At 46.2% G+C, this 17,399-nt stretch overlaps 1 protein-coding gene across 2 annotated transcripts in view; it reads left to right on the top strand.

Moving 5' to 3' along the window:
• lama2 (laminin, alpha 2) overlaps positions 1-17,399 on the top strand; it is a 600,632-nt gene that overhangs the window by 358,084 nt on the left and 225,149 nt on the right. For both annotated transcript variants that reach the window (XM_085997158.1, XM_085997157.1), the window contains exons 17-18: positions 2,204-2,331; positions 5,323-5,409. In XM_085997158.1, coding sequence (XP_085853284.1) covers positions 2,204-2,331; positions 5,323-5,409 — 215 coding nt within the window. The remainder of the gene's footprint in view (positions 1-2,203; positions 2,332-5,322; positions 5,410-17,399) is intronic.

Here is a 17,399-nt window from a genome sequence, read left to right as displayed (position 1 = left end):
TGCTCATTTAACCTGGCCTCCGTAACCTGGCACCACAGGTATTCCCCCATATTACTGGAGGTCTCTTCCTGTGCATGTCTTTCCTTGCGCAACTCCTCCACTAGGCTACTCCCGACTATCCTCCTTGCGTCTGACTTGTCTTCAGACTCCTTCAGCTCACTTTTGAGCTTTTCAACCTGCTCCCGGAGCAGTTGAGCTTGCTTTTGGAAGCACAGGAGTCAAATCGCCTTCTCCTTGGACTTCCTGTGCTCCTTGCTCCCTGTCCACTCTGCGACCCTATCTTGGGGACTCTTAGAGCGCAACATCTCCAGCAACCATTGCTGGGATACGTTAACCTTTTTAAACATGTAGGAGGAAATTCTGTCCTCCATTCCAGATCTCTTGCCTTCCAAACTGTCCATATCTAATCCACAACCTTGCGTCCTGCCAGCAGTCGCCAAATCTGTAACCGGTTTTTGCGGTGGCCAATTTCCTATGGCCCCTGCCGCAATCGCCAATGATTGTAAGTGGTTTCACCCCACACGTAGCGAGCACGCAAGCCCCCTTACTACAAGTTCTGGACGATAAGGATTACTGAGGACAGATTTGAACACGGACAGCGTTTTCGGGCTCACCCGTACATTGTTTATTAAGGTTGACAAAAACCACTCCACTCGCATACAGTATGAGCGGTGTGAACACAACAGTACAGTTTAAAACAGTACAACCCTGACTTGTCCAACAAGCCCCTGCCGTGCTGACTTACCATGGCCTAAAAACACCCTCCCGTGAACTAAACTATCACAGGACCTTCCAATGCGAAACCCCCTCTGGTTTAGTAGGAACATACAGGCACCCCCTCACACAGCTAAGTGATCTTGTGGGTGTGTAGGCTTGGCAATGCTCACCTAGATTGCCCTTTTGATCTTGCTTGCAGCTTCCTCCCGTATGTTTCGGCTACCTGGTTCCGTACCGGCCTTGCCGCATGCGAGTCCCAGCCTTAGTCGAAGTCCGTCTCGGTTGGAAGAGCAAGGCTCTGCTCCTCTTGACATTCCATTGTGTGGAGGGCAGGAGAGAGAGAGAGAGAGAGAGCTATCTAAGCTGCTCTCTAATATACCCCTCCAATACACAGACCGCTGTCTGTGGTTTTAATGGACACATGGCCTCAGGGAAGTGGTTTCCAAGCTTCCTCCCAGGTTTGGATGTTTTAGAACTCATTTTGATCTTCCAGCCGATTAACTTAACGAGCTCATCTTGACCAGAAACAATGAGTCGCCAGCCCTGTTAATCAAGATTTGGGAGTGGGTCTCTCGGGCCATTGTTCCCAAGGACAGTCCGTTACCGTACGAATGCAACCTGGTTACGTCAGCCACCTTCAGCTTGGGTGGTTTTTCATTGCTTCTCCCCACCCCCGCAAACAGCCTGTCTAGTTTTTAAAAATCCATGGAGTCTGCGCCGACTGCTACACTACTGAGATCATTGAAACGTCTTCAGCACTGCACCCAGGTCCTCCTGACCACATCCCTGATTGTGCCCTCTTCTGCAATGTGCAACTAGGCTGTGTTGGTCTCCTGGGGTGGTGTCTTCCACCCATCGGAAGGGAAGTGGACCTCCTTGCATGCTCTGACTCCCTCCATAAGCATATGGAGGGAGTCATGGGAGAACCTGAGTGCAGCCCTCTGCCTCTGTGCAGTCATTGTCAGTGTTTGCAGCACTTCAGTGCTGTAGAACACTGACAGCACAAATGTCAAAAGAAAGTTGGCCAATGTCTCTTTAAGGAAACCGGCTGATGATGTCACCAGACCCACTTGCTCTAATTGGCCCGGGAAACGTGCTGGGCGGGCTTAACCAGCCCCGTCAACGTAAGTTCATTTTAGACAGTGGGATGGAGCCAGCAGCGGGGCCGCGACCCGCCACTGACGTTACCTGCCCCGGACCCGCCCAGGTGAGTAAAACCCTGGCCATGGTGTCTGCTTGTAATCATTGGAGAGGGACACTGAAGTTGCTTATAAGTAACCTAATGAAATTGGGGTGTCAGAATTCATTTGTTTGTTAAAAATAAATGTAATATTGTAGCAGTGGACCATGGAATTACATTTTGTTCTGCTGGCAGATCTTCTATGTATTCAGTAAAGAGGTATCTAATTAAAAATGATTTAATAAGACAAAGAAATGATTTGTCTTTCATCAAGAAGGTGCTTAAAGGAAATATTATTTATTTTAGAATTGCCAACATGACACCACTGGCCTGTTTTGTGATAAATGTCGGCTTGGCTTTTATGGAGACTCTACTTGGGGAACGCCCAGTGACTGTCACCCCTGCAGTTGCCCATTACTAATTTCTACAAATAAGTAAGTAAGATATGAATTCATCTATATCTGTAGCATCGGAAAATTAACTTCTCATAATATTGTCCTAGTTTTACCTGGTGGCATGTATAGTGGGAGCAAGTATGAGTGTCAGAACCTGATTTGTAAAATGAACTGCCACCGGTAAAGAAGCTAGCTTCACCTCCTTTCCCTTGTCGCCATTCAATTCAAGGCTTTCACATATGAGAAGCAGTGACTGATACAGTCTTTGTAAACTAGCTGAGCACCAAAGCCCAGCAGATTGATACAAAGCATATCTTTTTCATACAAAGTTTCAGGCAAATATATACTAATAACATTATGAAGTGCTAGAAAAAACCATAATCAAACTTTGTCCATTAAGATAATCTCCTAAAGCACCGCATAATCTAATTGTGCTGAAATCATTGAAGGGACAACATGAGGAAAAGTATATAGCCTGGGTATTACACTGCTCCCTACTGTGTAAATATTGTAACTACTTTTTATTGGTATTTTTAGAATCACTTTTCCATGGTGATTAGAATTCACGGAGGGTGGTTTTAATGCTTTCTTTGCTGCAGCATGAATCACTGTCCCCGTCCCACCTTAATTCCATTCATATTCTCAATCTGACAACCACGTAGACAGTGAATCACTTATTTATTAAGAAAGTCTTTTCTTAATTAAAAAAATAAAATAAAATTGTTATTCAATATTAAAAAAAGCCTGAAAAAGTCATGACTCATGGCTCCAGGTTCCAACATCTACTTAATTTTTTTTATAGAAAAAAGGAAAGCAGTAAGTTTTATTTGACAACAACCTAAAGGAGCATACATCCCAGAGCACATCAGAGGATACTCGTTCATAGTTTTCACAAAATAATGGACATAGTCAAAGCACCAGTAAAATTCCCAGAATATCATTTAATAAAGATGGAATTTGACTGTGAGTAAGTGGCCCTAATTGTTAACCACTAAATGGCATGAACACCACTATTATTATAAGACACAGGGTAAATTTTCAGCTTGCTGCCTGGGCGTGAATTCAATAGAAATGAAAATTGGGCAGGTTCTATACTGGGAGGCCGAGCCGCAACGCCAGTTTTATATCTAGGTGGCAAGTTAATAAATCTACCCTAGTATAGCCTCTGACTCACCATAAACAACACCATAGGAGAGCTGCTATGGCGGCTGCACAACTAACCACTGTAGATCTACTCACCATGCCTTTCCAGTATTAGAAACTTCCCTTTATCTCAACCTCTTCTTTCTTCCTCCTAACAATTTCTCTGTCCATGTGGCCACATTTCCTTTAATTCCATACACCATTACTTTTGTGGTTCCTTATCAAATACTTTTTTGGAAAGTCCATATAATCCACATCCACTGCAATTCCTTTATCTTTCCTCTCTGTTATTTCGTTAAATAATTTTAATGGGTTGACCAATCATGACCTGCCCTTCAGAATCCATGCTGATTGAGCCTGATTAACTCATATGTCTCCAAGTCCACAGTAATTTCATCCTGTAATATGGAGTCCACGGCTCTTCCCCAAAGTTACAGCGGGTGAGTTGGGGACCCCCTGCGTAAACTCACCCCCACATCATTTACCAACATGACATCTCCTTTCCTGAGAAGGGGTGTCACAGTCCTCTGGCACAATATTCCTTTACACAGAATTTTGAAATATTATAATCAAAGCCTCTGCTATTTTTTTTGGCTTCTCTCAGGATGGAAACCATCAGGTATCTGTGATTTTTCTACCTTAAGGTTGAGTAACTTCTTTAGAACTAATTCTCTTTGAATAACCTCCACTAACTGTCTATATCCACCGCTGGTGGTGTCACAATCCCAATATGCCAATATCTATCTCCTCTGAAAGCTGAGGCAAAGCACATATTTAGTATTTCTGCCATTCTCTCACTCTCCGCTACAAGTGTGTCTTCTTCATCTTTCAGCCTTCAGCCTACTTTAACTACCCTAATATGTCTATACAAAGCCTATTAATTGTGCTTCAGATTTTTTGCTGATTTTTTTTGTACTCTTGCTTTCCTTTTTTACTTTTCTTATATTCTTCATATTTGTCCAGGCTTTCATTTTTATTACCTGCTCTGAAGATAAACAGTTTACCCTCATTAATTAAGATCAATAATGTTTTGGGATTTTGTGTTCTGCATTGGAATAATTGGGTCCCCTTTTAGCCTACACTGCACTGGTTCAATGTATCAGAGAGCTTGCATTATAATGCAAAATAGTATCATAAGGTGAGCATGTTAACATGTGGTACTGGTTAAACGTCAATTCCCAGACCTACTGTGATATACTCAGGGTCACCAAATCTATTTTGTTTAAGAACATCTATGAACAATTCAAAGATGATAAACAATCTTTTATATTGTCAGTTGCCCCTGCTTCCATATCAGCCTGTTGGCATGCGCAGAAGACTAGGTCTCTCTTCTCTCAATTGGTATCGGAGAGCAGAGGCAACTGGCAATATAAATAAAGAGGAACATCACACACACTGAAATTATTCTGGTATCACTCTCCTGCAAAACCAATTGCACATGATCTTTTTCATACATTTTACAGGCATGACCAATGCCTTTTAGGAAAATAAACAATTGTTGCATCTTGATAGTTGATTAAGCTACAACTTTGTGATTACAGTCAGATACAATGCTTTGCTAAGCTCTTCAGGGCACAGGCAAGCAGCTGTACATTCCTTTTTTTTAATAGTACAGAGTTATAGGTTACAGGGAATTTCAGACTGAAATGCCATTGAGATGCTGACATCCTTTTACTATACTCAGTGTCGGCTGAAATACCCAATAGTCATTCCAGAGACTGTTAGCTGGAATGAGATCCCTGCTCTATCTTTGGTGCCGGAAAGGAAAAACAGACCTTGTCTGTTTCACAGTGATGATTTCAGTAAAGAGCACTCGGCTATGCAGCTAATACAATTTTCTTTGGTTTATCTTTTTGTGTCTGTGTCTGCACAACATGAACAACATAGTTTTAGCCCAACCTGTCACCTGGATTCTGGGGGAGAGATAATATGTGACCAGTGCCCTCCTGGCTATGCAGGACCTCGATGTGACAGGTAAGAAATCTCTGGTCTTCTTATTTTGTTCCCACAAGTACTGGGAACGTTTAAAAGCTTCGCTGGTGTAAAAAGTTCAAAGCCAAAAAGTTTGTTGCACAATAAGTTGTTTGTGGCTTAACTTCTTGCATGGATCAGAAGCAATCTTCCACTTTGCTCACAAATAATATTTATTTATATTGTCATTTCTTTAAATAGACTATATTCCACATTCTGTGGTTCAATACTTTGTTTTTCTCATGTTTTGTAATATTACTCATTACTTTAATTATAGCAATAGCACATCATTTTATAAACAGTGTGATATATAATGGCAATCATATTAGTCTTATGGAAACATATTAAAAAATAGTCCTTCAGATGTTGAAGTATTTCTACTGGAATCTGACACACACACACGCATTTTATCTGAAAGTCATCAAACTAAAAATAAAAACCACCCTTTATATTATCTGGGTGATTGAGAACAGAGTATAAATAAACCTGGCCAGTTGTAGTGTACATAGTTGAACTTTCCAAATATTCTCAAATAGGATTAGTTTACTCGAGATCAACTTTTTGAATACTTCAATTTGACACGTTATGAAAATTTAACCTCTAATACCTTCAATTCTCTGTAAAGATGTATTTATGTTTTTGCAAAACTGATTTGACATTGGTTGACTAAACAAACAAGTCAGGGCTTTGTTGAAAATTAATATTTTGAAATGTCAATGTTTTCAGTTCACTGGCTTTTTGATCTTAGTAAAATAAAATGTGGTGATTCCACAATAGTTAGAACACAATAATTTATTGAAGTTCCAGTATTTCTGAATATAAGATTTTAGTTTCCCAGAAATGCAAAAATGCAACATAAGTGATTAGAGAATTGGAAAGTCCACACCATATTAGCAGATGATTCATTTAAAGGGTATGCTTTGATATACTGCTAGTCATGTAAAGAAAAACAGGTTATATTGGGAGTGTCTGCAAGTGTTACAGTTGAAAGAGACACCTGTCATTATGTATCACTACAGCAGAGGGCTATTTCTGTCAGACTAATCACACTAGTCAGTGGGGGAGCTACAGTAAGCAACATATGCTGCAGTTTATATTATTTTAGAGGCAAAGGAGCAATGATGCTACAAACGAGAGCATACAGGCAGCAGAACAATAAACATAGGAAAGACGAAAACAAGCAGAAAAAATGATTGAGTTTTCCATGGTTATTAGAAATAGCTGGTATGAAATGTGATAAGCTGGTTGAAACATATCAGGGTCTATTCATAGTTGAAATATATTTTGGTCTGTTAGTTGATAGTTATGGATAAACTTAATTTGAGACCAAACTCTGTCCATCCTCACTCTGTTCCAAAATGAGGAAGGACATTGGATTTGCAATGTGGGTTTGGATTCTGTTTCTGTTTCCTTTATTTTCCTTGAAGGGAAGGTTCTTTATACAGGAAACTTTGTGCTATCCGGAGGTGAGCTATCCGGCAATCTGGAGCCACCGGCAAAAATCAGCAGCCGTTTTTTATTCTTTTTGTTTGTTTTTTTTGCTTTGTTTGAACAGTCAAGCTGTGCAAGGTCTGTAGCTATAGCAACAGCTTCATATACAGAGCTTGCAGGCCACACCTGAGTGTTTAGAAGCTGTTGCTAAGCAACAGTGTTTGTTGTCAAATACAGAGATAAGAATCTCTGTATCTCTCAACGTTAACTCTGGAGAGTATGGCAGTTTTGAGGCAACGGCAGCAGCTTGGTCCCATGGGTGCCGGATAGCACAAAGTTTCCTGTATATAAATTATTTGAACTGCATTGCTTAATTTTAATCAAAATATTATAGCATCAAATTACATTTCCAATATTTTATTCAGCTGAAAATTGCAGCCTTTAAATCCCCTACAGCAGTATTATAAGAACATAAGAAATAGGAGCAGGAGTAGGCCATTCAGCTGTTCGAGCCTGCTCCGTCATTCAGTAAGATCATAGCTGATCTTCTACATCATATCCACTTTCCTACACTATCCCCATGTCCCTTGATTTCTTTAGTATCCAAAAATCTATCGATCTCTGTCTTGAATATACACAATGACTGAGCATCCACAGCCCTCTGGCATAGAGAATTCTAAAGATTCACAACCCTTTGAGTGAATAAACCATTTTTCAACCATCAATATATTTATCAGCAGGCAGTAAAAGCAATACTCATTTCAAAACTCTCACAGTTTAAAAAAATTAACAAGCCTGTTGTATAGTATCACTTGTATAGTTACACAAAATAAATAAGTTATACTTCATTTTTATATTTAAAAAAATGGTCTATTGTATTTGAGGTAGTTATTGTGATATTTATTTTGGTATCACTACAGAAATTGATTTGACAGCAAATAAGTTATCTTGTCTGTCAATATGCAGCCTATGATATGGCTGGCAGTCCAGTGTTCAATTGTTTTGACTAGAGACTGACTGTTGAATTCCTCAAACTGATATCTTCATTTTCTTATTTAATTTGAAGCAAAAGGATAGACAGACTTCTGTTTAGCTCTTGAATATGAAGTAATAATTGAGGAATAGCTTGGGAAAACCTCAAAAGTAATGGAGCTACTGTGTATTTTCAACATTTCCTGTTTTTATTTTGAATTTCTGCCATTTGCAGATTTTTTTTATCTGTTATCTGAATAGTTTACTACTGCAATTAAAAATAGAAAGTGCTGGAAAAACACAGCTGGTTGATCAGCATCCAAAAGGGAAGAGAAAAGTTAACCTTCTGGGTGTGACCCTTCTGTTACAGCTTGGAGTTCCCCCCCCCAAATTTTGCTACCATGTACACATCTAGAAACTACAGTTTCCATAAGCAGTCCAAGACACTTACGTACTGAAACCTGTGTTTGTATTCACTTCTTTGCAGAGGTGAGTGTTTTCAAGTTTAACAATGAAACCCTAATGTTTTATTAGGGAATAAATTCTCCCATTACCTCCAAGAACCGAAAATAACATCAAACCAGTTAAAAGTGTAAAGCCTAAAATTATTTGAATTTTTTTAAATTTATGGTTGAAATATACCAAAGGAAAAATACAGAACAATTTCATATCCAAACTTAAAACATGTGACTGATAATGCAGACCCAGCACGGTGGTCTTTTGATTGCTGCGTTTTCCTGTAGCCCTGTGCAATGATATGCTATAATGTGAGGTCTGCTGCTTTGCATAATAATGCAGCACTCCCAGTGCAGAGCACATGACACAAAGGGCTTTGTTATCTAATGCCAGCAGCTCTTAAAGGGCTGCTTCTCGCTGTACCGCTACTGGGGGATAGATATGGCTGCTGCAAGACCAGGATAGTTAATGACATCCTTCCAAGATGCAACTATCAAGTGACTCCTCTGTAAGGAACAGGAACCAACAGGGCCAACCTTGCAGCATCCATTTCATTATGGGGGTTGAGATTCAGTTCAGGATCTGAAACTGCATTATGGGCCATGAACCCACTGACATTTGTTTGAATCTTAATGAGTCTACAACACACCTAGTGCACATGCCCTCAGTGCCACAGGTGCTTCCCTGCTGAATTATTCTGATTTCAGCACCTGATGATGTAGAGAAATAACAACATGAAAACAGGCTGGTTGGCCAACCAGTCCATGTTGGTTTTTATCTTCCACACAAGCAGTAGTCCTAATAAGAACATAAGGCCTAGAAATTCAGTATAGCCACGTTTGGGGCGCTACAGCATGGCGTTCGCTAACTTTTGCGCCCGGCGCAACTTAGCGCTACCTTCGCCGATATTCAGTTGCATCGCCCCAAGAGGTTGCTGCTGCACTAAAGCAGGCGATGCACGACTATCATTAGGCGCTAAGCCGGCGATCCGGGGTGCAAACACCGAAGGCGGGCGCAGCGCAGGTGCGGCGAGTTGCCCATTGAGGCCAGACAGTCAGGCGCCGGTCAGCACTTAAAGGGGGAGGGTGGAATTGCTTGGCTGCCACGCCCTGCACACTGCAGCCCTAAGGCAAGGCCTGAACACTGCTTCTGGAACAGCTCCACGCCCAGGAGAATGGAGAAGGCCAGGGAGAGAGCGCAGTGCTTCGGCGAGGGTGACCTGAGGCTGCTGGTTGGCGCAGTGGACCGCAGGCGCCATATCCTCTTCCCTGAGGGTGGCAGGAGGCTGCTGCCCGCCGAATATCGGAAAGCATGGAGGGATGTGGCAAACAGGGTCACGTCCAACAGCGCGGTTGGCAGGACACCAACCCAGTGCTGGAAAAAATTCAACGACCTCACTCGGGTTGTCAGGGTGAGTACCCTTTCCAGTATCCTCCTCATCCCTGCATGTGCACCTCACTTTATGGCCAAACAGGTCTGAAAGCCCTAATGGCCAGCCCTCATCCAGCAGCTATGGGACTGTCATGAAAAGCACTTGCGCAATCAGGACTTTAGACACTGTCAGGGCTATTCGACCATGGGAGGCAGTGCGGGCAAGATCAGGGCTTGACACTGTCAGGGCTAATCGAACATGGGAGGCAGTGCGGGCAAGATCAGGGCTTGACACTGTCAGGGCTAATCGAACATGGGAGGCAGTGCGGGCAAGATCAGGGCTTGACACTGTCAGGGCTAATCGAACATGGGAGGCAGTGCGGGCAAGATCAGGGCTTGACACTGTACTTAGAGGCGGTCCTTTCTCTTGCAGGCCAAGCTGGCGCATAACAGAAGACAGCAGCGACAGACTGGGGGAGGCCGTCCTGACCTGAAACAGCTGAGCGACCTCGAGCAGCGAGTGGAGCGGATCCTGGCAGGCCGGCTGAGTGGCCCCGTTGCCACTGGAGATGCTGACCCTGTTCTGGGCACCAATGGTAAGGTCATCACCTTTTTGACCTCTCCCTTTCCACTTGCGCCTCACGCCAGCATCCTTTGCCACTATCGAACCAATGCAGTGCACAGCAGCACTCATGCCTCCCTCGCTGCCGCCCTGTCCTCACTCTAAAGCAACTCTTGTGCCTCCCTGCTTTCAGATGGTGACTCGCCAGGTGAGGAGGCGACCCCTCAAGCTGGCACTGTGTCCAAGTCAGACATAGAGGAGGAGGAAGAGGAAGCCAGCCCATCAGGGACACCCTCAGCCGAGGCAGCCCATGGCCATGATGGTGACACGTCTTCCCTGGAGGGGAGCAGGGGGGAAGGGTCGGACGATAGTGAAGCTCCGGAGACCAGCGGGCTGCAGCAACGCGGGAGGGGTGGGGAAGCTCGGCGGCCTTCTCCCCGGAGGGTGAGTGCGGCCTCCAGTCCTGCTACGGTGAGTGCAGAGGAGGTGCGGCTCCTAGCGGAAATGAGCGCCCAGGCTGAGCGCAGGCACACTGAGCTCATGGCTGCAGTGGCAAGGATGCCTGACTCCATAGAGTCACTGGCAAGGAGTGTGCAGGAATTCGGGGCAGCACAGGCCAGGAGTCTGCAACAATTCAGTGCAGCACAGGCCAGGAGTCTGCAACAATTCAGCGCAGCACAGGCCAGGAGTCTGCAGGACATCGCGGCAGCACAGGCTAGGAGTCAGCAGGACTTCGCTGCTTCACAGGCGGCTTCTAGCCAAGTGCTCAGTCGTGCCATGCATTCACTGGCTGCTGTCATGCAGACACAGACCAGGGCCACAAGGGCACTAACTGCTGCCACACTCGCTGGATCGGCCAGGCATCGCCGGGGCACTCGCTGTGCCGCAGCAGCCCAGCAGTCTGTGCCTCAGCAGATTGCTGCGCATGCTGCAGTGCTGGCCCGTGCGCGTGCCAATGTCTCAGCCGACCAGGGAGTGCCTGTGATCTGTCAGGTTGGCAGCATTCCTGCAGCCAACACTGTCACTCCTCCATTGCAGCTGCCACCAGCTGTTGGACAGACTGCTGCCGCCCAAGCAGAGTTGGAGCAGTCAGCAGCCGGCCCCTCCAGGCCCAGAGCTGGTCCAGGCCAACCCCCAAGGGCATCTGCCGTCTCACCATCTGACCCTCAGCAGCCTTCCCCAGCCTTGCTGCAGCCACTGGGGTCCCATTGAGGAGGAGCTGCAGGGCGGGTAGGGGCCAGTCACAGAAGCGAAACGGATCACCCTCACAGGGGAAAAAGTAGAAGGTGTGGCCAAATGTTTTGTTTTACTTATAAAAGCCGAGACTGGTGTATTTGTTTCATATATAAAAGCCGAGACTGGTGTATTTGTTTCATATTTAAAGGCCGAGACTGGTGTATTTGTTTCATATTTAAAGGCCGAGACTGGTATATCTGTTTTACTTGTAAAGGCCGAGACTGGTGTATTTGTGTTTTTGGGGGGGGTTTCTCTCCATTAGTTTGTCATGTGGGAAGGGCACAGAGGTATCATAGTAAAAAAATTTCTTAAATCGCACTATCCATGCTTTCTTTTGGAAGTCCTGGTTGCCCTGCTCGGCTGAGGGCTTGTGGAGCGGCTACATTCACCTTCTGCCATTGGCACAAGCCATTCCCTGAGAGGGGGCCTAGAACCGACGTGAAATAAGCCGCCGATGGGCGGCCCTTGCACTTTCTGCCTCCCTCCTGTGCTGGTCCTCCTCCTCCTCCTCCTCCTCTGGTGGTCCTCCAATGTCTACTGGCAGTGGCTGAGTCCTGCGGATAGCCAGGTTGTGCAGCATGCAGCACACGACAACGAAATGGGAGACTCGCTCAGGCGAGTACTGTAGGGCTCCCCCGGAACGATCCAGACAGCGGAACCGTTGCTTCAGCACGCCGATTGTTTGCTCAATGATGTTCCTGGTTGCTTGATGGCTCTCATTGTATCCCTCTTCAGCAGGGGTGCTGGGCGCATGGAGCGGGGTCATCAGCCAGGTGCACAAAGGATAGCCTTTGTCCCCGAGAAGCCATCCTCGTGGGTGAGGCTAGGCCTCAACATGTCTGCCACAGAAGTCTGGCGCAGGATGAAGGCATCGTGGCTGCTGCCTGGAAAGCGGGCATTGACAGCTAGGATGAGCTGCCTGTGGTCACACACCAACTGCACGTTGAGCGAATGGTAGCCCTTCCGGTTGTGGTAATCCTCGGCATTCTCTAGAGGTGCCCGCAAAGCCACATGCGTGCAGTCAATGGCGCCCTGCACCATAGGGAAGCCCACTAATGCTGCAAAGCCCATTGCACGCTGTTGCTGCTTGTCAACGGTCATGGGGAAGGAGATGAACTGACGTCTCCTTCTGAAAAGGGCATTGGTCACCTGGCAGATGCAGCAATGTACCGCAAACTGGGAGATGTTGGAAATGTCCCCAGTAGCGGATTGGAAGGAGCCGGTGGCATAGAAGTTGAGAGCCACCGTCACCTTCATTGCCACCGACAGAGATGTCCTGCTCCTCAGCTGTGGCTGCAGATCTCCGCGAAGCAGGTGGCAGATCTCAGTGACCACCGCCCTTCTGAATTGCAGCCTCCGAACACACTGCTCCACAGACATGTTCAGATATGAGAACTGCTGGCGGTATACCCTGGGTGGGTAAGGCCTCCTTTGCCGACGCCTGTTGCCCCTTCTCCGTCTGGCCATGACTGGCACTCTCTCACGGCGTCTCTGAGCCCTTTGAATGCAATGGAGAAGCCCAACGTTTCCACCCATTGCAGCCCCCATTATATGTTTCCAATCAATGCTATGACTCTGAAGTTAAAGACAAGTGCAAAGCTGTGGCCTGAAGCCACAAGTACCTGTGCGAGTGTTGAGCCAAACCAGAAAGCTCTCTACCTTTGTCTCTCTCCAACGATCCATCTCTCACAAAGAAGGAGTGGTGCAAAATGGCTGCCATTTATACTGCAGGAGGAGTCCCCTTTAATTAGCGCCCCGCAGCGACTGGGAACCGTTCCCCTCTACCAGTCGCTAGGGGCGCGAGGCGCACAATAGGCCGGCGCCACTGAATTTCCGGTTTGGGGCGCACAAAGGGCGTTGCACCATGAAATGACGTCAGGATCTGTGCGCGCAGCTGAGCGCGCGCAAAGGTTTTGCGCCGCCGCTAAATCTTAACTGAAGTTCGCGAGAGGCGCAGATCGCGCTGCGCCCGGGTGCTAGCCGCTTAGCACCCCACTTCTCCTCCTCCTAAGGTGCTAGCGGCTGGCGCAAACAACTGAATTTCTAGGCCTTAATATAAGAACATAGTAGGCCATTTGGCCCTTCGAACTGCTCCGCCATTCAACAAGATCATGGCTGATCTACTACTACAACTCCACCTTCCTGCACTATCCCCATGTCGCTTAATTCCCAAAAATTTATCGATCTCTGTCTTGAATATACTCAATGACTGAGCATCCACAGCCCTCTGGGGTAGAGAATTCTAAAGATTCACCACCATTTGAGTGAAGAAATTTCTCCTCATTTCAGTCCTAAATGGCCGACCCCTTATTCTGAGACTGTGACCCTGTGTTCTGGATTCCCCAGCCAGGGGAAACATTTTCTCAGCATTAACCCTGTCAAGCCCCTTAAGAATTTTATATGTTTCAATTAGATCATCTCTCATTCTTCTAAACTCTAGGGAATGTAGGCCTAATCTACTCAATCTCTCCTCATAGGGCAATCCCCTCATCCCAGGAACCAGTCTAGTGAACCTTCGTTGCACTCCCTCTAAGGCAAGTATGTCTTTCCTTAGGTAAGGAGACCAGAACTGTACACAGTACTCCAGGTGTGGCCTCACCAATGCCCTGTATAATTGTAGTAAGACTTCTTGGGGGAAAAATTCGGTTGCTTTGCGCCTCCCGTTAGTGCCCAAAGAGGGCGCCAAAGGGACGCAAAACAACTCGTGCCCCGGTGTGTCGCCGACAACGCCTCCTGCGTAATCTAGCGGGAGGTTAGTGCCAGCGGTAACCGTTAGCGCCCCGCGGCACTGCGCCGCCGGCAATGATGTCATTGCCGTGCGCAGCGCCCTGGCCACAATCTTCGGTAGTGCCCCCTGACTTACTGCCGGACGCTATGTCCGATGGGGTCAGGGGGGCCTACCTGAGGCCGGGGTGACGCTATTTAAAGACGAGGTGCCGGGTGACCATTTTTGTTGCTGGCCACCTGCCAGCACCTGCGTCTGCTGCCGTCACCGGCCTCCTGACCCGCCCACCCACGGATTGCCGGCACTCCAATCCCCGGTGGCCCAGCTGGGCCCCGGGTCATGCTGCACAAGGCCCTTCCCCTTTAAGAAGGGGAGGAAGGCCTGCAATACCGCAGCGCAATATTCCCTCGCAACGCCCCAGGAGGGAGGCTGGGTGCTTCCAGTAGCTTCCCTCTTGGGGCACTACCACTCAATTTCGGTCGCGGGGGTGCTAATTTTTCTGGGGCGCTAAAAATAGGGCGCGACTCAATTTTTCCCCCCTTTGCTCTTATACTCTAATCTTTTGTAGCAAAAGCTAACATATCATTTGCTTTCCTAATTGCTTGCTGTACCTGCATGTTAACTTTCTGTGATTCATGTACAAGGACACCCAGGTCCATCCGAATGCAAATATTTCCCAGTCTTTCATTCACCATTCAAAAATGTTCTGCTTTTTTGTTTTCCCTACCAATGTTCTTGCCCACTCAGTCAACCTGTCTATATCTCTCTGCAGACTTTTTGTGTCCTCCTCACAGCTTACTTTTCCACCTAACTTTGTATCATCAGCAAACTTGGATATGTTACACTCAGACCCTTCATCTAAGCCATTAATATAGATTGTAAATAGCTGAGGCCCAAGCACTGATCCTTGCGGTACCCTGCTAGTTACAGCATGCCAACCCAAAAAAATCCTGTTTATTCCTACTCTCTGTTTTCTGTCCATTAACCAATCCTCAATCTATGCTAATACATTATCCCTAATCCCATGAGTCCTAATTTTGTGTAATAACCTCTTGTGTGGCACCTTATCGAATGTTTTTTGAAAATCCAAGTACAGTACATCCACTGGTTCCCCCTTATCCATCCTATTAGTTACCTCTTCAAAAAACTCTATCAGATTTGTCAAACATGATTTCCCTTTCACAATACCATGCTGACTCTGCCTAATCATATTACGATTTTCTAAGTGCCCTGTTACCACGTCCCTAATAATAGATTCTAGCATTTTGCCTATTACTGATGTCAGGCTAACTGGCCTATAGTTTCCCCATTTTTTTCTCTTCCTCTTTTCTTAAATAGCGGGGTTATGTTTGCTACCTTCCAATCCTTGGGGACTGTTCTAGAATCTAGGGAATTCTGGAAGATTAATACCAGCGCATCCACTATCTCTGCAGCTACCTCTTTTAAAACCGTAGGATGCAGGTCGTCAGGTCGAGGGGATTTGTCGCCACTAAGTCCCATTAATTTCTCCAGTACTATGTCTTTACTTATACTGATTTCTTTAAGTTCCTCATTCTCTCTAGACCCTAGGTTCCCCATTTTTTCTGGAACGTTTTTTGTGTCTTCCAATGTGAAGACAGATACAAAGGGCTGGATTTTACCAACCTCGGTGGGTCGGTGCAGTGCGACATTGGTGACGGGTCCCGACCACGCTGCTGGCTCCAGCCCGTTGTCCAAAATGATTTTCCCTTGATTGGGCTTGTTAAGCCCGCCCAGCACATTTGCCGGCCAGTTGAAGGAGGCGGGTCTGATGACGTCATTTGATGCCACGTCATCAGCTGGTTTCCTTAAAGGGACCATGCACAAATTTACTTTGACAGTTGTGCTGTCAGTGTTCTACAGCATTGAGGTGCTGCAAACACTGACAAGCACTGCACAGAGGTGCACGACTGCACCCAGGCTCTCCCGTGACTCCTCCATGTGCTTATGGAGGGAGGCACAGCACACAGGGAGGTTCTCTTCCCTTCCAAAGGGCAGAAGAAACAAATGCAGCCTGGTTGCACATTGCACAGGAGGACACAAGCATGGATGTCGTCAGGAGGACCAGGCTGCAGTGGCTCAAACCTTTCAAAGATCTCAGTAGATCACAAAAAGTTACTGCAAAGCCACACTCAACCTTATCCTGCAGTGCCACTCAAACATTGAAATCTTTATTTTCAACACTTTGCGTTCTTGGACAGATTTGTGTGCACCTTTGGAAGTGGTTTAGTGAGTTGCAGTGAATGGTGAGACATAATTGTACCCCCCCGCAATGGTCATGAGTGTGAAACAAATGACTTGGGTATTGTGGGGATGCTTTATGGTGTTGGTGTGTATTATGTCCGTGTATAATTGAGACACGGACTGCAGGAGTTGATTATAACAAGTCTTTACTGAATGGAGACAACCTGGAAACGGAAACTGAAACTACAGAAGCCTGCTAGGGCCTTTTATACAGGGGTGGTCACTGCCGGTACTGCAGTCTGAGACCAGTTATTCCCTTAAAGGTACATACACAACAGTGTGGGGTGGTGCCAACCTGGCAATCATGTGGCAGCCAAGGTATAAAGCATCAATTGAAGTAAATCTGGCCATGATGAGGCCATCTCTGGTCTCCCGGGCAGTAGTGTGGTCGGGTGCTGATGCCCTCTGTCCTGTGCAGCATCAGGTGATTGCGGAGAAGGTTGGTGTTGTTGTTGGTGCTGCTGGTGTGCCTGGTGCTGTTGGTGTTGGGGCTGATCGTGGTGGGATTCTGAGGACCAAGGTGAGATAGTTTCAAGGGCATTGATGCTGATGTAATAGATGGCAGGTGAACTTGAGATGACAGAAGCGATCTGTCAATGGTGAGAGAGGTTGTTCCAGTGAGGTGACATTGGATAGAGAGTTTACTCCAAAACACTTGCAACCTGCATAAAACTCAATCTGTCTTCCAAATGCAGTAAGCAACAGCTTCTGAGCTTGGAAAGTGAACAGCTATGAGATGGGAGCTTTTATAGCACATTTGCAGCTGTCAAGTAATGAGATGATTCCATGGTCAGGCAACTCTCGACCTGCTTACCTAACGTGATCCCCGAGCAGCGTGGACCCCTTGGGTGACCTCGTAAAATGTAAAGGAGAGCTCAAAATACTTCTTAATGTGCTGTTAACAAGGTCATAATGACTTGAATTGCCTCCTCCGCTGCTGCATGCCAGGTCTGTTCAGCGCTGACAGACCCGACATCT

The sequence above is a fragment of the Somniosus microcephalus genome, chromosome 9, assembly GCF_052327205.1.
Source record: "Somniosus microcephalus isolate GS21.2 chromosome 9, FLI_Smic_1.0, whole genome shotgun sequence".
Classification (NCBI taxonomy): Eukaryota; Metazoa; Chordata; class Chondrichthyes; order Squaliformes; family Somniosidae; genus Somniosus; species Somniosus microcephalus.
This window is presented reverse-complemented; position numbering and strand designations above follow the sequence as displayed.